Genomic DNA, 20,448 nt, shown 5'->3' with positions numbered 1-20,448 from the left:
ATATGTATTGACTAGTACTTAAAAAAGTAATATAGAAAAAAAATTTCGATTTTAAAGTCTAAAATAGCTGTTTTTTGTTTTTAAAATATTTGCACGAAATAAGCTTGGGTGTGAGAATTGTCACATTTTTTCTATTTATTTAATTTTTTAATTTATTTTAAAGATTAGGAAAATAAAATTTTGTTAGTTAAATAAACAAAGTGTTTCTCCAAAATACTGCGTTTAAATTTTAGAGATATCTTTGCTAGTTATCCGGCAGGGCCGATTTAAAATTGTTAATAATTCTTGCACGAAATAAGCTTGGAGCCACTGTATGAGTTTGATTAATTTTTTGGCAAATAATAATTTCGTACTTCTTGTACCTTTTTGTTCATGTTTTTTATCTTATTTTTTAATTTTAACGAAAAATAACACAATAAATCAAAAATGCGAGTAATTCAATATAAATAAAAACAAAATTAATTAAAATAAAAACATAAAAACAGTTTGAGTATTAATAAATTTATTCATTTTCATTTTCAAACAGTGGCAAGGTGTCAATGGCCACATCCAAAAAGCTGGGATTTAACTTGACCAGCAATATGTTCTCAAGAACATCCTGGCTCAAACGATTGCGGTAGTCGGTAAGCACCAGTCTCAGAGTGGAGAATGCTCGTTCAATCAATTCAAACTGTTATTAAATAAATAAATAAATAACAAAACTTCAATTATTTATGCCATTTTAATTTACTGAGTTGGCGGTACAGCAAAGCAAACATTACTTATTGCGTACAACTCCTGATCGGTATCCTGTTTACCTTTCCAATACGATAGCACGTCTATATCAATCCTTTGATACGAAAGTTGAAGATTTTCAATTTTTGTATATACGTCCATAGAACTGTTCACTTCCGAATGAACGCCTTGCGATAAATATGCTTCTAACAACTCATCTTCCTCATCAAAAATGAAATTGTCCATTTGATTTAAACTGGAATTCGGAGTTGAGCACATATGGCCAAGAGGGTTTAGATTATATAATCTGTCCCAAATAGATTTCAAATGATTTGTAGCATCACTTTTTTGTTGCGATGACAATATACATATGTTAAAAGCGAGGTTCCAGAAACAAGCAAGAAACTACGAATTTATTATTCAACAATGTTTTTGTTCGTATTTCTATAGAATTCAAAATTTTATTTCCGATAGTTTTTGTTAAATCCTGAGTTGAATCCTTTACCATTTTTTCTGTTGATATTTTAAGCTTTAGCCATTGGGCGTAAAAGTTACTGTAATGTAATTGCTCCTCTTGAATTTTTTTTATTGATTTTTGCAAGGGACTAAAAACATTGCAATACGTCTCAATGAAATCCCAAAACGAGGAATCCATGTCAAAATTATCCTCATCCGTTTTGTTTTTGACCGATTCAATTTTTTTTAACAAGTCCTTAGCTTCCAACAAGTTTTGTAGCATTGTGTAGGTAGATCCCCACCTGGTTGGACAATCTAGTTGTGGCACTTTCAATTTTTTAAGCTCAAAAGTTTCGCGATATCCATTCGATGCTTTTCTTATGTATTTTGTCAAATTTCGACAATTGAGTAAGAACTTAAGTATGTCCGGTGATTTATTTACATCAATTGCAACCAGCTGTGCTGTATGTGCAGCACGACAAACTTGAATATTACCTATTAATACATAGGGCACTTTTTCTATGAACTCAATTTTTTGTATATAATCGTCGTTGGTGCACTCTTCGTCGTCCTCTTCATTGTTTTGTTCAGAAAGATATGATAAAATATTTGTAGTTTTAACCATATTGGCACCGTTGTCAGAAGTAATTTGATTTAAATTTATACAGTCACGGACAAAAGTCTACGTACGACCCCTTTTTTTGGGTTTTAGCCACTCCTATAGATTTGACAAGAAAAGTAATGATGCAGTCTTGTTTTAAATGCTATTACTATACTACAACTAAAATTTCATTTGAATTCAACATTAACTTCTAAAGTTATAAACAATAAACGGAAAAACGACAGTGACAAAAGTGTACGTACGATTGCTTATTATGCACTTTTATGGTCTAATAATGATATAAGGAACAAAAAATAATATATTTTTGGATTACCATGGACATCAATAACTGCTTGTAAATGTCTGGGCATCAAAGCCACCCAATTATCCTGCTTCTTCTTCCTTACTTTAGTCCACTCCTCTTGTAGCCTCTATTTAAGGATAGGAGCACTACTTATTGCGTGTTTTCGACCTTTCTACTCAAAATTATTTCCAATATAATATATAATATTTAAGTCCTAAGTCCTAAACTAAAAATTAATTGCCGGGGACCATAATACACCAGCGAATCCCTCACGATCTGCGCCGTACGCTCGTCCTGTTTGAAGATCTAGCCCGTAACGGGGCATAATTTGTCCAGATATGATGTCCAACAGTGATCGAATATGGTGTTTTCCTACAAACGATCCATTTTACACTCGACAAGGACCAAATTTTCAACTTCCGGGGCTGTAGCTGCTACCGACACCATGAAACTTCCTACCACCACGGAGCACCGTGCTTTTCCATAGGAATTAGATGCTTGGTGGGAGTTTCATGGTATGGGGCGTAGTTAATGCCTCGGGAATAGGAATTTAGGCCTTCAGCGAGTGTAATATGGATCGTTTGTAGGAAAACACCATATTCGATCACTGTTGGACATCATATCTGGACAAATTATGCCCCGTTACGGGCTAGATCTTCAAACAGGACGAGCGTACGGAGCAGATCGTGAGGGATTCGCTGGTGTATTATGGTCCCCGGCAATTAATTTTTAGTTTAGGACTTAGGACTTAAATATTATATATTATATTGGAAATAATTTTGAGTAGAAAGGTCGAAAACACGCAATAAGTAGTGCTCCTATCCTTAAATAGAGGCTACAAGAGGAGTGGACTAAAGTAAGGAAGAAGAAGCAGGATAATTGGGTGGCTTTGATGCCCAGACATTTACAAGCAGTTATTGATGTCCATGGTAATCCAAAAATATATTATTTTTTGTTCCTTATATCATTATTAGACCATAAAAGTGCATAATAAGCAATCGTACGTACACTTTTGTCACTGTCGTTTTTCCGTTTATTGTTTATAACTTTAGAAGTTAATGTTGAATTCAAATGAAATTTTAGTTGTAGTATAGTAATAGCATTTAAAACAAGACTGCATCATTACTTTTCTTGTCAAATCTATAGGAGTGGCTAAAACCCAAAAAAAGGGGTCGTACGTAGACTTTTGTCCGTGACTGTATTATATCTGTTGAGGACTTTGATTACTTCGGCGGCAAGATTATTAGATCCACTTGATCCTGCACCTCTTAATTCAATCATTCCCAGAATAATTGACTTTATTTGAGCAGCTCTTATGTATTGCGCACTTATTCCAAAAATACTTCTGGACATTCGGGTTGCACTATCTATTTTTAAGGACAATAATGTGCTCTTAAGTTCACTTGTTATGTGAGATCTTATATTATTTGCGACAACTTCGAGTGTTTTTTTGCAGTTTAATGCATTTAATTTCATTATTTTGCCATCCGCAGTCTTCAGGCCTTCGCATATTGGATCGAGAATATTCCTCATATTTGGTGAATTTAAGACATTAAAAGGGATGCTGTCTTCTGTTACCAGTCCTATATAGGATCTTATTAGTTGTTTTTTATTAACTTCTATTTTAATTTTTTTTTCTGATTGTTTTAATTAAGGAACTCGTGGATGACGTTTCAATATTTTCAAGATTTTGCACGTTTAAATTAATTTTGTGTTGTTTTATTAAGTGTGTTTTTAAATTCGAAAGTCTATTGTTTTTAAGAGAGTTATTGCATACATTGCATATTGCTAAACCCTCGTCTGCCTTATTTTCGAAATACTTCCACACTTCACTTGGAGCCATGGCCATGATCGAAAGCAACAGCAACCAAAATCAAAAGTAGCAAAAAGTCGAATGCAGCGACTTATGCGACTGTAGCTGCCGACGACTTCCGAAAGTCGACGCATGCCACAGCATCGACTTATGTACGTCTACGACGAAAGCAACAGCAAAGCGAAAAGCAAGAAAACGAAAAGCGGCGACTGCTGCTGATTTTTGATTTTGGTCGCTGTTTGATTTTTGACTTTGCTTTGACTGCGACTTCTGATTTTTTCAGAAGCAGAAGCAGAATCAAAATCATGCGAAATGAAACTTACCACAGTTTTTTAAACACTGATCTCAACATAATAGAGAATGTGTGGGTTTACATAAAACGTAAGAGGGGTCCAAACTTAACAAAAACTCGAGAGGAGACAATTGATGAAGCCGAAGGACTATGGAAGGAAATTTCCCTTGAAACGCTTCAAAATTAAGTAAAATCTGTTCCAGCACAATTACAAAAGTTAGTAGATGCCAAGGGAGGGTTTATTTTGTATTAATTTCTATTACATTATTAACATTTTTGACGATTCAGATCAATTTTCTAACGAATTATGTTATGTCAAAATACATTTGGCCTCCCACTTTAATGAATTTGTATTTTTAGTTTATAAGACGTAATATGAAATGTAATATTATTGTTGTTTTTTATTGTCTTATTACACTATTGTTATAAATAAATTTCATTAATATTTTTTGGGTAAATAAATTAGAGTTTGTAACACAAAATGTGAATTTTTATTTATGTCAAAATATTTATGTGCACGATTGTAAATGGGCATTTCTATGCAACATAATAATATATGTTAATTGTAGCTCTTGCATAGGTCTATAATTGGTGCAAGGGTTGATTTTAAACATTTGCTCGAATACAAGAAATTAAAAAAAAAAAATTAAGGATATCGCACGTGAGAAATACAGAAGTTACTTTCGCGGCGAGCTGTTTAAATACTGATTTCAGCGAAACGACGATTAAAGCATCTGGTTTAAAAGTTATTATCAAAACACAACATGCCCATTTTTATGATGTTTTTCACGAAAATTAGGAAAAATAGCATTTTCTCGAATTGTCATTCGAATATTTCAAAATATGTTTTAGATTTTGCTTATTTCTGTCAATGTTTATCAATTAGAACACTTCTCAATGTGACTATTTTTAAAACAAAGACAGATTTTAGAGGAGCTTTACTGTGTTGGCTGAGGTTGACATTTTTATAGAAATGCCCATATTCTTGGTCCTATAAAAATATGCAAATTTCAAGCACTATATACCACAAACAAATAGTATTGAAACGTAGATTAATTATGCATATAATTATTTTTTTTTAATACACCGCCCAGTTTAAAAGTTATTGCAATTAAACTTTTATTTTCAATTTTTAAAATAACAGTTATTAGCCAAAAATTCAAATTTAAAAATAAAAGTTATCTGTCAACTTGAATAACTCTTATTTGCGACCCATGGGTTTTAGAGCGAATATGGCGTATTTTTAGCATTCTAATAACCACTACTAATATTAAAAAATGTATTTTTTTTTATTTGGTTATACGTGCATATTTATCATTTTTTTTTTATTTTTTAGTTTCTATTAATAATTAGTATTTATATAATTAATATTCAGGCAGAGTAGGTAAGTAAAATTTTTTTTTGAATTTTGCGCCAATTATCTATTAGCTAGCCCGCCCTAGCTACATAGCTAGGTCGCTCGGACCGAAAAGTCTGATCTCCTCACAGTGTTGAACAACAAACCGACGTAAGTGCTGCCCATTTGGGGGTGGTTGGGCGCACGATTCAAATATGTTGTTTGCCAAATTGGCAACAACAAATTGTACAAATTTTTATACCCTTGCAGGGTATTATAATTTCAGTCAGAAGTTTGCAACGCAGTGAAGAAGACCTTTCCGACCCTATAAAGTATATATATTCTTGATCAGCATCAACAGCCGAGTCGATCTAGCCATGTCCGTCTGTCCGTCCGTCTGTCCTTCCGTCTGTCCGTTTCTACGCAAACTAGTCTCTCAGTTTTAAAGCTATATATGTCGGAACGGGCCGGATCGGACGACTATATCATATAGCTCCCATACAAATGATCGATAAATTTTTGGAAAAAAAATTATAACTTGGCTGTTTATCAACATTTTTGCACCATTTTTTAGATATGGCCATTTTATATTATTTCAGAATTTTGGTAAAAATTTCAATCGGACGACTATATCTTATAGCTGCCATAGGAACGATCGGGAAATTGATAGAAAAAACATTATAACTTCGTTGTTTTTCAACCTATTTTTATCTACTCTGAGATATAAGCTCATTTTATTAGTTCAGAATTTTGGTATAAATTTTATGAAAATCGGACAACTATATCATATAGCTGCCATATAAACCGATCGGTAGATGTAGAGAAAATGTAAAACTGGGAATGTAAAACTGTAACTGTCAAACTCTAAACAATAAGTAAAATTTAATGAAATAATATCTGCAAGGGTATACAAACTTCGGCGTGCCGAAGTTAGCTTCCTTTCTTGTTTTTATCTAATCTAAACATAAATAGACATATGTATATATAGAAAGCCTTGCTTGTTTATGGCTAGACACAAAACTTTTTTTCTTAATACATAGTTTTCTATAAAAAGAAAAAAGTTCAAAAAAAAGTATCCTTAAAATGCGTTTACAAATGTTGAAAAAAGTTCTGACTTTGGCTTAATATAGTAAAATGAATAAATCTGTGAAATGCAACGGAATAAAATAAAGTAAAAATGTACTTTTAAGTGTAATAATGCAAGTATGTAAGTACATACTAAATGCATGTACAAGAAAATATGTCCAGTTAACACCCATAGGTTTTAGGCACCCCTTGTACCCTAGGGTTGCTAGGTGCCAATCGAGAATTTACATACATATGTAACAGGCAGAAGGAGGAGGCATCTCCGACCCCATACAAAATAAATGGGTGTTTCTATAACGTCGAACCCGACATTCGTACGCATTCAAAGTAAAAATAGTATGAAAATTTAAAATATTTCTGTATAATAAATGGCCACTAATAGCCTTTGCCTAGGACTATATTTGGTGCAAGATTTAAAAGATTTGCTAAAATTCAAGATAATTAAGGAAGGAGAAATATAAAAGATATATATTTATACAGTAAATTTATTTATTTGGTTTTGATTCAATTTCAAATCTATAATTTTTAAATCTTATAAAGAACAATATTTTAGATATAAAATATTTAATAAAATTGAAATTATAAATATATATCCTGAACAAAAACAATCAACTTTTATTATACATATTTACCAATACAAATATTACAGTTTTACATTTACACAATGTAAAAACATTTACAGCTTTACATTTCTGAAATAATAAAACATGGCCATGTCACAGAGAAGATGAAAATATGTCGTTGGCAGCTACAGTCGCCCAATCTGGAACGATCCTTATAAACTAGTGAGAAAAGTCAGAAGACTACATATCTGCAAAGTTCCATTGAGAGCTCCAAAACTGACGGACTAGTTTGCGTAGAAAAGGACAGAGAAGCGGACGAAAAGATGAACGAAGAGACGGACATGGCCAGATCGACTCGGCTGTTGATGCTGACCAAGAATATATATACTTTAGGGGTCGGAAATGACTTCTTCAGTGCGTTGCAAACTTCTGACTAAATTCATAATAAAAGATTAAAAAAAAGGGTATATAAACTAATAGAAATAATTTAAAAAAAAATAAAGAAATTGTATTTTAACTTATAACTTTATTGAGGTTATCAAGTTTGAATATGTAAAAATTTAGTCGGCTGTGGGTTTTTTTTAAACACATTTCTGTTATCGATTTAATATCGTTGCGAAATAGACTTAATATGCACTTGCTCTCATATCTCTGCGTACAGGACAATAAGAAATCATAACATTGACTTTAATGTCTTTGCTGTTCGCAAACTTTTGAGACTGCTATTTTTAAAGGGGTTTGGGTAAAATGGTCATGGTAAGAAAACCGCTAGGCTCATAATTCTGCAAAAATAAAGAGGCGACGTCAATTAAATGACTAATAGATTGAACCACTTTTAGATTCGCAGTGCAAAATATTTGCAGAGTTATTTGACATTAATATCAATGTTATGAATTTTAATTGTCCTGTACGCAGAGATATGAGAGCAAGTGTATGCCTTTTGACAATTGAAAAAATATTATTTTAGTTTGTATTAAGGTGTAACTTTTACGAAATTAAAGCTTAGAAACAATTTTTAAAATATCATTTAAGTATTATGACTCCTGACAGGTCACTGTCTGTCTGCTGCACATGCAGTCAAGCTGGGTATTACCGACAACGCCAAATGCCGGAAATGTGATAAGTCCGAGGCAACCGAAATCTTGGAGCATCTCGTTGCAAATGTCCGGCCCTAACGAGGGCAAGAATGAGATACCTAGGCTCTCCAGTTCTGGCATCGCTAGAAGATGCCTCCAGAAGGAAGCCAGGCGAACTCCTTGCCTTTGCGAAAAACACCTTGATATTCAAGGATCTCGAACCCCGCACAAATAGTCTCTAGGTCCATCGAGGAGTTTCCCCGGATAGCTATGGGCCATATTGGCCTATGTGTGGCCCCTCGAGGGCCGTCCGGACTAACCTAACCTATTTAGTCCTTTTCAAAATGTCTATTATTAATTATTGCCTATTTTATTATTATTTATAGGGCGTGGGCAAAGATCGATAAGCGATAGAAATGTTGTCACCGAATTTTGAAACTATGTATAGCTTTTGAAGTCTCTGAAACGTATATATAAACCAGTAACATATCGGTTAAGAATATTTATCCTTCGCCTATTACACATACGTTATCCCTTTTTATTAACATTGTGCCCTAAATATGGGTACAGGGCTTAAAAAAACAAACAATTCTTGTTCGACATTTCAGTCAAGTTATAGTATCAGGTTTTTACTTATACGAATTTAATTTTCTCTTGGCATGTGAACGTAGAATCACGAATCTAACCCATTTTTCTTTAAAAAGCCTGCCGCCGCACAATGGGGTCTCTAGCAAAAGTTCACTTTACATGACAGGTTTGACATTTTAAATAAACTTTTCAAATATACGCAGTTTTAGATATGTGTTCAAGTTTCAAGTAGAATAAGTATTTTTAGTTCAAATATATTCTATTTATTTGCGTTGTTAATTTATAACTATTTTTAAATCTTTCAGAAAATATTAATAATTATGAGTTCTGCTGAATAATTTTTAACATTCTCTTTGAGTATTCGTTTACCTAATTTACCATTCCTGTTGCCTCTTCGGCTCTTACGGTAATGATGGACAAATTATAGATGAAATATAATAAACTATTTTTAAATTTAAACTGTACAGAATAGAATAATTATATGAAATATATTATATATACTCTGCTTAGAGAATGAAATTACTTTTACTATAAATCTAACCCACAGAAAGTAGAGGTTTTAAACTCCATTAAACATTGGTGGAAGGGAAACATATTTTACATATGTTCTATGTCAATAGAAAACCTTTCAGAAAAAACGCTGGAGTGCACTTTTTATTTTATTTATTATAACTTTTAATTTTGTGTTTTTGAATGAAAAAACCCAAACGGCCCCACTGTTCTTCGGGTAAGCCCTTTGGTTATTCTGCACGGCCCGGAGACATCAGATATGTTGCCAACTGTTGCACCTTAACCTCCAAATGCGATTGCGAAAATGTTTGAGCAGTTCCAAATGCTCTTACAGGTCGGGTCTCTGACGTCCGCTGGCCAGTCACTGCTTAGGCTTCTGCCGATTATGTTCCGGATAACTGTTGAACACTTGATGAAGCAATAATAGTGCAGAGCGCTGGCCGGAAACCGTGGCCAATCAGTCGGGACGCACGGCCAAGTTTGTGCTCCGGTAACGAGGCCTGGCAAGCCGCCGCTCATTTCGGCATATAATTTCGTTTATTACCATAAACGGCAACCCGATCAGTTTGGACACAGATTATTGGCAACTATTTAGTCGGGACCCAAAAAGGCCGCGAGCTGCCATCCGAGCCGAGTCTTCTCGTCAGATTGGGCTCGATGTGCATGCTGCTGTCCGAAAGCCATGTTTCCTGGCCATGCCCAATCTGCGTTCTGGTTAGCGATAACATGGCTCTCGGCCTGTTCGTTAGCCGACTAGCCAACAATGTATGTATGTTCTTGTTGATTGGCCAGGCCGGAGACCATCCGCCACTCCGTCCCGTCCAGCCAGTTCGGTCCTACAGCCTATCTCTTAGTTAAACTCCTTGTTTTGATTGCAAAGTCGTAAAATGATGGATTACCGAGTTGGGATTTATTTCTTGTTACGGTCATAATAGATTATCTTTGCTCACTCATTGTCAAAGCTGCTGCTGCGCTTTGGAGCCCCTCCCAACTGCAAGTTCCTCCGCCATCCATCCACAGACCCTCCTCCGAGCCATTCGTCAGGCTCTGACAGACAGTCAGAGCCTACCGTTTGGTAAGCTGCCTTCTGCCGGCAGCAGGTTAGGATTCGCAGTCGTATAGATTTGGCTTGTTGATGGAGCATGCCTAATACCATGGTCATGGATCGCGAGGAGCCAACGAGCAGGCGCGCAATTAACCGCGAATGTATCTGCGAACGGTGTCCGAACCCCAAATAGAACTTTCGGCCGTAACAATCAACTTTTATTGCCCAAATGCTTAGCCCAAGTAGGCGGCGTAGTACTGGGGCGTGGCCCCGTAAGCGGACGCCGGCTGGGGTGCGGCGATAATTTTAGCAAAAGTCGCCGGGTGAACGAATCCAATGGCTCCGGCCGGATAGTAGGCAATGGTGGGAGTCCCCGCGATGGCTGGAACTGCAGCAGGGACCGGAGCTGGAGTTGGAGCTGGAGCGGCGTTGGGTCGCGGGGTCAACTCCTCAGCGGCGTCATCGAGGTCCTCCTGCGCTTCGCTGTTCGCCACCAGGCGAGCAGGCTTCGGCTGAGCAGCCGGCAGTCTGAACTGTCTGGCTGGCTTGTAGCCGGCTGACGGGTAGGAAGCCCCCAGCCGATGCTGCCTTTGGGACAGGCCCACCTCCGCACGCACCAGGCCGAGCAGAAAGAGACCGGCGAGCAGACAGACAACCGTATAGGTGAGTGCCATTGCGCTGACTACATGGCGCTGGGGCGGCGGGTCCGGAATTTATACGATCCGCTTAAAATGCGAGTTGTGTGGCCATCCGAAAACAAGGCTGACATTGACCCCAAAAGCAAAACAAAGGCTGAAGTTCGGAGCAATCACCTGATGCACTTGCGGAGCAATGCAATAGTCGCCACATCAATATGCAACCAATGTTCTAATGCTCGCCTGCTGGTTGTCACACATGGGCATTTTCCAGTGGTCGCTGGATCACGCGGATGGTGGCAGCAGTTAAGTCACGTCCCGATCGAAGCCGTAAATTAAGCCATTTGCGAAGGGGAGTAAGGGCACCTGGCATAATTTATTGGGTCAGTCCACACGGCCTGCCCTGGGAAAGGGCTTAGATCGTTCGGACCGCCGCGGTTGCTCGCTAATCAATACAAAGCGCCTCAATTTGCACCCGTGCCCGGGGGACATGTTTGAGCCATAAGTTAGGCTCTCCGCCAGGGAACGGCGATGAGAAATACTCCACAGCCCCATGCGAAATGGCTGCCCAAGCTAGCAATATTAACAGCAATTTCAATAAAAATGCAGCAACTAATTGATATAATCAATTTATTAAATTACATTCCCACTCTTTCCCGCTCTCCTGCTGCGTATCGGGACTTATAAGGGGACGGAACACTCAGAATAAACATCGCTCAGACTCAGCAAAAGGCTGGTATTTTAAGAATTCATTCAAATATTAATTAAACTATGTGTGACTTTTTGTTATATATATGTATGTGCATGTGTCAATGTAGAATTATATATATAAATAAATTTAGACAAGGTGCATTTCAAATTCATAATAAAACTCTAAGAATTTTAAACTTACTTTAGGTCTAATCTACAGAAGAAACTTGTTCTGCTTGCAATTAATAGTTAACATGCCTCTTTATAAAATACTGTTTTTAAATAAAGTCTTATATCCTTACATAAAAACTGACATACTTTATAAAATTGTGGGAGTGCCATAATTAATACTTAGACCACACCACCAATACTTAAAATAAACTTCATCCGCAAGAAAGAGATTTAAATGTTGGTAGCTCTAGCTCATACAGTCTCTGAGATCTGAACAGACGAAGTGCCTAGCTAAATTGAATCGGCTGGTGATGCAGCATTTATGTTTATTAACTATAATAGAATATAATGAATTCATTCGAAAATGACACCTTTCTTGCTTTAGTTTAAATTAACTAATTTTAATGTGGTAAGCGGATAAGAATCAATTTGTGCATTTTAGGGTAAGAAATGTTATACTCCTCTGCCGTATTTTATACAATCTCAAAGGTAAAAGAGCATGTTTTTTCCTCAAATTGCGTTGTTTCTTTCTCAACCAATGTACAATTTCCTCTGTGTATGCATTTTTTTGCCAGAGAAACGGCGTTTGGACCGAGAAAGGAAGCGGAGGTGCAGGTGCGGCGTCATTAGCATGGAGCCGGTAGCCAGAACGCAGAGCAACTGTTTTAGAGGTCGATTACCGTTCTGCCTTTGTTAATTGGCAAAACTAGCATCCAATCTACGGTCAAGGATTGGTTTTCTTCAGCATTGTCTGAAGAGAGAGCTGGAGGTGCGTAATTGCGTCAAATTCTAATCTGGTTCGCATGCAGCTATGTGGCTATCCGGCTCATTTGCACAAATCGAGGCTGCCGCCCATGTCTGCGGCCATTCTCGGAACTCCAGCGGTGTCCACATCCATATCCATGCTGAAAACTGGGCGTCATATTTCAAAGGCAATCGGAGGCCGCTCCAGAGTCGTGGTGTGGCAGGCGTTGTTGCTTCCAGCTCTCCTGCCCAAGCTCATCCGCGGGATTTGTGTGGACTCTGACTCTCGGAATTGATGCGCCCGGTGCATTCACAATTAATATTCGCGCAGGCCAAGGAGACGGTAGTTGATAGTTGGTAGCTGGAAGCTAGCCATAGGATTTCCTTGTGCCCGCCCGGTTTGCAGGCGCTGTCTCGTGATTTATTTTCGCTTTTAGTGCGTTTTATTTTTATTACTTTTAATTTATGCAGCCTCAATTTCACATATGTATGTATGTACATAAGTCTAAGGAGTGTACTGCATACCATATATTATAAACATACATATCAATTGGCGCGTGGGACTCGATAAAGTGGCCCAGGAGTTATGCCTTTGCTCTCTAAGTAGTGTAAGCAGTGTATAGTAGCGCTCACTACTGTACTACTACTGGTGATCATCACCGCGGCTCCCTGATTGACTTCGGTTGTGCTGCTCGTCACGTTCCTGGCTGACGACGATCTGCTGACTCAATATTCCTCTGCAGCTGGACAAGAAGTGACAGAAATAGACAAAGGCGGCGTTAACGGCAATTGCGCGCTAATTATCGCCTTGTGCGCCTCACAGGGATGCGGAGCAGCTGCCGGGGACGGGCCTGGGGTCTTTTGCAGACATTCCTGGCGGGCGTGAATTAAATTCCCTGCATCATGGCGACGACGATGGTGATGAACTACCGCCTTTTCACTGGTAACTACTTCATTTGGAGACGGCTTGGCACAGGTGTTGGCGGGGTCGCGATTTGATTTATGGCGGGGAGAATAAAAGGTGCGCACACTTCTCCGGCCGTGAGTTGCAGGAATGTGGCTAACTCATTAGCCAGACAATGCGTTGGTATTTGGGTCCGTCATGGTCACTAACGGCGAGGGCTAACACGGAAGCGTGTGGCTCAGGATAATTGCATTTGAATGGGCTGAGGGCCCCGCCTCCCCCAGTGCGCTGCGTACCACCAGAGCTTTCTGCAACTGCAGTCGCATCCCAGGAAAAACAACCAACCTGCCCTGAAAACAAGAATTACATTTACATAAGTGGGCTGATGTAAGGTGTCAGTTATTGTCATTGGCAACTGTCAGTACTATAAGACCACACATGTTCGAGTCCAGATCTCGAGCCCGATCCTGATCTCATCTTCCAAAACAAGACTGAGACACGCAGCTTTTCAATTAGCTCGCATGCAACGGGGGGCGGCAAGGGGAGTGACTGGAATTCGCAGATACACAATACTATTCTTAAAGAATTGTGTACCGCGTATGTACTTGGTCGGCACAGCTAGATTTGCCTGAGGCGAAAAAGGTGTTATGCCTTCTCTGGCGGAGTCTCTCGGAGTGGGCCAGACCTAATTAGCCACTTGACAGGAGGTCAATAGAGCGTGGACAAACCTGCCTGCCACGTGCCCTTTTCCGGCGGCGTGTTAACTCAAGTGTTGCCACCGTCCCTGAGGGTTGTCACTTGAGACCGCAGGCATCATGCGGAGCCATTGTCACAGCCTGAATTTATATCGTCCCGGTTTGCTTAGGTTGACTTTCTGACTGTTTTTAATTCTACATCATATGTTGCAGAATAACTTTGAAACTATTTTAAGACCGGCTGCTAAGCAGCGACTACGCATCTAATGGAAGTTATGATGTGACTTTTTATCAAATTAAGATTTGATCGTCTACCGTGTCAATGTTTATGATAAGAGAGACCCAGACTCCGCGGAAAATCTTAGTCAGATGTGCAAAAACAGCTAATTTAAAAAATCTAACTAAAGAAAAATAGAATGCATCATTTTAGTCAGAAGTTTGTAACGAAATCAAGTAGTCCTTTCCGACTCTATAAAGAGTAAATAAATATAAATAAATAAATTCTTGATAGGCATCAGATAAGTTCCATCAATCAATTCCAAACTCCAAGGGTATATAAACACTTCGGCGTCCCGAAGCTTATTATTAATTTTTTCTGGAATTTAACTAACTTGTAACAAATAGGCGTACATTTTAAATTTAAAACTTATAGTTTTGATTTTAATTCAATTGATAAACAATATTTATTTATCCAAATGTTTTTAGCCTAAGAAGATAGGCAACAAAATGGACGGTTGATCCCACACGTGAACGTTTTCTAGTTCAAAGTATTTATTTTTAAATGTTAAAATTCGTTTTATTTATTTTCACATTATTGCCATTTGGTCAATGGGATTTGAAATTTTATAGCAACTTGTTGAACGTTACCTGAGCAGCAACCTGAGCTAAAACTGGATTTGAAGGCTGGTTGCCGCCAAATTTCGCTGTCCTGCCCACTTGGTGTCACGAACTTGCCAATTCATTCCGGTGAAAACCAACTAGGAGGAATGGCTGTTGAAGGTTTTTTGTTAGCGGCTCTGTAACTCAGGAGAGATAGACCATTAAGAGAAATTCTTTAACGAAGCTCTACTTTTGAGTCAACATCAGAAGATGGGGGTAGTGGGAAGTGCATAAACTCATAGGAGGCAAAACGCAATCCCTATTTTCAGTTATAACAAAAAACACCAGCAATCTGGTTTAGTTTAACTGGTTTATTTTAGTTAAAATACAAATTATTATAATTAACATTTAATTAATGAGATCAAAGAAAAATGTTTTAGTTTTTCTTTTCGCGTGTATTTTTCAGAGACCTTAGTTCTTAGTAATTTGCTTTTTTTTTAAGCAGGTGAACAAGTGTACAATGCAAACTCTTGTTAACCCTTGTCCTTTTCCAAAACCACATGCCTAGCTATTCCCCAATCAGCATCCCTGACCTTATACCAGGGGTGTTAGTTGAAGTTTGCCGGTTTTACTGTTGGTGCCGCTAGCCGTACTATATACATTTGTATCATTCGGCATATGTGTCATTTTTTTCTGTTGACATTAACCTAAAGAAATACACAAGTCGCATTCCGTCAAAATAAAAACATCATACTTTTTTACCTTAGTGAGTATGTCGAGTTTCGTTCCAAGTAAATCGAATTTGCGGGACCCATGTGGTGTCGTGAAATTCAAGTTTTTAAAACCTTGGTAAAATTGATAAAAATGATCGCTACCGACAACAAATTATCAATTTGAATAATACGTTGATCGAAAAACTGCCGGAATGGGCCCGAAAACATGGCAAAGTTATCTTGCAACATGACAACGCGCCGTCTCATACCGCTAAACTGACGATGGACACACTGAAAGGACTTGATTGGGAAATATTATCGCACCCGCTGTACTCTCCAGACCTCGCCCTGTCCGACTATCACCTTTTTGCATCGATGGGACACTCACTGGCAGAGCAGCGCTTCGCCAATTTTGAAGAAGTCGAAAAATGGCTCGTCGAATGGTTTGCTTCGTAAGAAAAAAAGTTGTTTTGGAATGGTATCCATACTTTGCCTGAAAGATGGGCGAAATGTGTAGAAGCCAACGGTCAATACTTTGAATAACAAATTTTTCACATTCTCTTGAGAATTGAGTGTTTTCTTTATCAAAAAAACCGGCAAACTTCAACTAACACACCTGGTAGTCCAAGAGATAGCCCAAGCTGCATGTCCGAATTACATATGGATTCTAGGATGCTTGCATATTTGAAATGAGGGGTCTATGAATTGCAATTACATATGCGGTGACATGCGGAATGCGGACAAAAACCAATGTTTTATGTCTTGACAAAAGTCATGATCATTATAATAGCCGTTTTTTTTAATGTTGCTTTTATTTTTTTCCGTGAGCAGCTTAATTGAATTTATCCAATGAATTTTGTAAAATATTTTGGCTTTCAGGATAGTCATTAATAGGTCAATATGCTGTCTAGAAACGAAGCGAATTTTACTAAATTATTCCTCCATATCCTGCTTAGTTACCCCTATATTTGGTTTTTTTCCGAGAACGATAACTCGATCAAGTGGAGATTGGATTTATATATATTTATATATATAGGTTAGGCAACGAATACCGTTAAATACCCGAAGAGGGGTAGAGAAATGCGAAACATTTTCTTTCAAAGGCATCAATTGCAGAAAAGGAGAAGGGGAGAAGTTGGCTACCGGCAAGCGGCACTTATCTCGAATACGCCAAGTATGAAGAAAATGAAACACCGGAGAAAACGCTGCGTATTTAATGGACTGTAATTACTTCTTACTGAAGAGATGCTTGCCTCTTGTCTTCTGCAGAAAATAAAGGGCTGACTCTGCGAGTGCAAAATTTACGACGTGTTTACGATGGCACAAATTATTGGTTGTGCTAATGCGATGCAACAACGCGAACTTAATTAAACTAACTAAGCTCCCGGGTCGGTTATCACGATCTCAAACACACACCGCAATCACTGCCCACCGAAGGGGCTAGGAGACAGCAAAGAGCCCTGTCTGTGAGAAAAGGGTTGTAACTTGGGATCTAAGCAATATATCAGTATTGTTTCGAGACTATTGATTTTGGTACGTAAGATAGTAGTTAATAATTACTAAATTATTCGTAGAATGGAAATGGAACGTGATTTGCCTACCGAAGATGCTTCCATGGAGTTAGATGGCGGGGGAGATGCCCAGCCATCGAAAAGCCAGCTCACCCTAAGGAGCAGTTGGAGCCAAGACACTATGACTGTGTCTACGGATGAACTGCCTAGATCGTCTGAACTTTGCTGTGATGCCATCCATCTTGATCTTCTAGTGGAGGTTAGTACGCACACAACTCAGCAGAGATCAGTAATCTGTAATCAAGCTCCGCAGAAGGGTTTGATCGAGTACGACATGCTGGATCAGCAAACTGAGGACGAGGCGGGCGACTATTCGAGACGCTTAACTAGTACTTCGGATCTGGGGGGAATCGCGGACATAGTCAACGAAATGCGAAAAGAATTTATCGGCAAGTTAAGCTCAAATGCCAAGGGTCTTAAGAGAATCCTGATACAGGTGGGAACAAGAACGATGTATGTGAATTTTAAATCCCTTAATCAGTTTCGTTTTAAAAGGGCATTATAGAGCCTGAGGAAGGTAGGTCAGTTCTTCGGGATCAAAATAGTGAGCTAGCGGCTAAGAATGTTTCAGAGGTTGAAATGGAAGTTCCCAAATTCATTAACGACAAGGAATGTCGTCAAGAGGAATTTTCAGCTGAAGACGTCAAACGGGATGATGACATTGTTCAGCTCATAAACGACATAAACCAATTTACCAGCGAGGTGGAGAGGGATCCCGATGGCGCGGACTGGTCTCAATTTCGAGCTAACCTACTAAAGATCCACAGGCACTATGTGCAAAGTCCAGCGACTATAGCCCCCTACCAGATTGGAGTCTCTTCTTCTGACATCAGCGTGCCTCTAGACGACCTTAAAAATCAAGCGAAATATTTGCGAAGAAACATTCAAGGCCTCGAATCTAAGATGCTCAACCTGGACCAAACCTTCGAAGAGTTCTCTGAAAATTGCAAATGTAGTATGATCAGCAAGGAGAGTGCAGAGCACGACATGGAGGCGCTTTCGATAATGCGGGAAAGAATCGGTCAAAGGCTCAGCGAGTTGGAGGATGAATTTCGAAGGGCTAGGATACACTTGTTCTTGGGGGCAAACGACGCAGACCAAAAGAATTAACGAGTTCTTTGAATAGGCACCACGGATCCCAAGTGTTTTGTGTGATATAATTTGAGTGCCGCGGGGAATATATATTCCCAAAAAACGGTATCCTATCTGTAATTAAGTCAGAAATAAAAAGTATTTCGATATCATCAAACATCAGGCATATAACTTATCCTACATATTATATTAAATATAAGTTCTTCTACTGCAAGAATATACAGACATATTTCCTATTCTGAACGTTTGGAAGCTCGAAGTCCTATAGCATAACCCGTTGAGTCGATTTAGCCATGTCCGCTTGTCCTATAAAAAACAAAATCTCACAGAGCCTTAAGAGCAAGAGCCACCAAATTTAGTACAGTATTCTAATCTGCTGTACTAAGGTCAAGTTTGTAATAAAATTTGGAACCTAAAAAAATAAAACTATAACGGTAAATAGTAAAAAGTAGAGTGTGCCATAGGCGAAGTGTCAATTTCGATAGCAGTAGGAGTAGAGCTCCAAAATTTTCGGATTTTTAGGTCCCCTTGAGGGATGTACCCATCGCCAGGCCCCTATCCGTGATTTGTCTCTGGTTCCGAAGGTTAGTAGACAAAAGGCGGAGAATGAACAGCGAACAATGCGAGTTTGACACCACGGGAAGGATTTTAAGACTGTTGCAGGAGTCTGCCCCATTGACGGCTGGTAGTGAATCAATAACCTGGCTGACGTCGAAAAATTCCCTACCTTTCTGGAGCCGGCGACTAAATTGCAATCTGCAGGGTAGTCAGCGGTGTCGCGGCGGTGATCGATATCGAGACTACGACATTGAAGTACCGGGTCGCGTATGGTCGCTTTGGGGTGGGCTGCATCCTAGGGCCCCCTTGTTTGACAGAAGGCTGCAGGGCCGTCAAGCTCTAGGCTGCTGTGTGGTAGCATGCTGCGTGGCCAGCACCTTCCGCCACCTCGGCGACTGGAGCGGAAAGCTGCTCGACGCGATTGTTGTTAATGGGGACCGCTACTACCGCGCTAGTGTGGAGAAGAGCCAACGACAGGACCTGCACCTGAGTGTGGACGACATGTGTGCCCAATGCGACTTTCAGGACCTCCGCTTTCTGGTGCAGATGGAGCTTGTGGCCTTCGGGTACTTGTACAGTGATCCAGCTAGCGCAACCATGAGCTTGCTTGAGGGTTTCAAGTACTTCTTCACACGGTTTCAATCTGGTGTGCTGCAGTGTGAGGATAGGTGCTTCGCCTTTGGGTACAACTTTAATCTCGACGGCGGTTACTTCTTTTTTGATTGCTCCGCATGGGGCAAGCCTCTTTTTCCAGACGATATGGGCGCCTCCTACGTATTGTTGGTTAAGCATCTTCAGGGGCTGTTGTACTGCGTTGTGGTCACGCTCAACGTGCGGCGCCGGAACGTAGAGTACCGGCTCTATAACGTGGACTTAGCTCACCTCTCCAGTGACCCCCAAAGAGCAATGACGACATCACTCAAGAGCCAATCAGCCATGCCTAGATCTCAATGAAAAAAACTTGGTAACCTTGCGGAACATTAATATATTAAGCAGAATTATATTCCAAATTTAGCTGAATAAAAACATGCAAGACATTCCCGCCATTTTAAAAACGTTAAAAAGGGAATGCAGAAATGCGCTGTAACTTCATTCCATTACAACAAATCGCAGGACCGGATTAAAAAAGGGCGGCCGTATAGCAAGCAACATGTTAAAAGCCTGTCTCGGCCAGTGAAAATCTTATGGCATTTTCTGCTTGGATGCTTTATTAGGAACACTGAACACTGAGAACACTTAAAGACTATTTATCCGACAATAGTCGACTACATAAACTCTTAAGTATGAAGTTATTGATTAGATGCTTTTTACTTTTGATTGCAAATAGCTTGAGGCACACATACATTTTAATGTCAGCTTTATAAGCAATTGATCGAAAGCTAAAGAATTTCGTTTTTATTTCTACCCCTGAAAAGAGCTAATTCAATCTCATTCCAACGTATTTACCACTCAATATCACGAAGCTTCAGCTC

At 39.0% G+C, this 20,448-nt stretch overlaps 3 protein-coding genes and 1 long non-coding RNA gene across 6 annotated transcripts; 3 read left to right on the top strand and 1 right to left on the bottom strand.

Moving 5' to 3' along the window:
• Positions 1–6,568: 6,568 nt before the first annotated feature.
• LOC138928626 (uncharacterized) lies at positions 6,569–7,083 on the top strand. The gene is made up of 3 exons (XR_011445027.1): positions 6,569–6,723; positions 6,778–6,938; positions 6,996–7,083. It is a non-coding gene; the product is annotated as an uncharacterized lncRNA (long non-coding RNA).
• A 3,184-nt stretch (positions 7,084–10,267) lies between these two features.
• LOC108083305 (cyclin-dependent kinase inhibitor 1C) lies at positions 10,268–11,145 on the bottom strand. The gene has a single exon (XM_017179042.3). The coding sequence runs from the start codon at positions 11,056–11,058 to the stop codon at positions 10,618–10,620; it is 441 nt and encodes a 146-aa protein (XP_017034531.1). The 5' UTR covers positions 11,059–11,145; the 3' UTR covers positions 10,268–10,617.
• A 6,112-nt stretch (positions 11,146–17,257) lies between these two features.
• On the top strand, positions 17,258–18,575 carry LOC108083310 (uncharacterized). Of its 3 annotated transcripts, none has more exons than XM_070285799.1 (3): positions 17,258–17,525; positions 17,580–17,762; positions 17,832–18,017. In XM_070285799.1, the coding sequence occupies exons 1-3, from the start codon at positions 17,331–17,333 to the stop codon at positions 17,877–17,879; spliced, it is 426 nt and encodes a 141-aa protein (XP_070141900.1). In that variant the 5' UTR covers positions 17,258–17,330; the 3' UTR covers positions 17,880–18,017. The 3 variants fall into 3 exon arrangements, with proteins under 3 accessions (XP_070141900.1, XP_017034537.1, XP_070141899.1); XM_017179048.3 differs by having other exon boundaries at positions 17,261–17,525; positions 17,822–18,575; XM_070285798.1 differs by lacking the exon at positions 17,258–17,525 and having other exon boundaries at positions 17,624–17,762; positions 17,808–18,575.
• A 293-nt stretch (positions 18,576–18,868) lies between these two features.
• LOC108083309 (uncharacterized) lies at positions 18,869–20,013 on the top strand. The gene has a single exon (XM_017179047.3). The coding sequence runs from the start codon at positions 19,025–19,027 to the stop codon at positions 19,928–19,930; it is 906 nt and encodes a 301-aa protein (XP_017034536.1). The 5' UTR covers positions 18,869–19,024; the 3' UTR covers positions 19,931–20,013.
• The last annotated feature ends 435 nt before the right edge of the window (positions 20,014–20,448 follow it).

This window comes from Drosophila kikkawai, chromosome 3L (assembly GCF_030179895.1).
Source record: "Drosophila kikkawai strain 14028-0561.14 chromosome 3L, DkikHiC1v2, whole genome shotgun sequence".
Lineage (NCBI taxonomy): Eukaryota > Metazoa > Arthropoda > Insecta > Diptera > Drosophilidae > Drosophila > Drosophila kikkawai.
This window is presented reverse-complemented; position numbering and strand designations above follow the sequence as displayed.

Coding starts and splice junctions, on each gene's coding strand:
- LOC108083309 (XM_017179047.3), top strand. CDS start 19,025: ATGAACAGCGAACAATGCGAGTTTGACACCACGGGAAGGATTTTAAGA.
- LOC108083310 (XM_017179048.3), top strand. CDS start 17,331: ATGGAAATGGAACGTGATTTGCCTACCGAAGATGCTTCCATGGAGTTA. Junction 17,526..17,579: donor ATCTTGATCTTCTAGTGGAG/GTTAGTACGCAC, acceptor CAAGCTCCGCAG/AAGGGTTTGATCGAGTACGA. Junction 17,763..17,821: donor TTAAGAGAATCCTGATACAG/GTGGGAACAAGA, acceptor TCGTTTTAAAAG/GGCATTATAGAGCCTGAGGA.
- LOC108083305 (XM_017179042.3), bottom strand. CDS start 11,058: ATGGCACTCACCTATACGGTTGTCTGTCTGCTCGCCGGTCTCTTTCTG.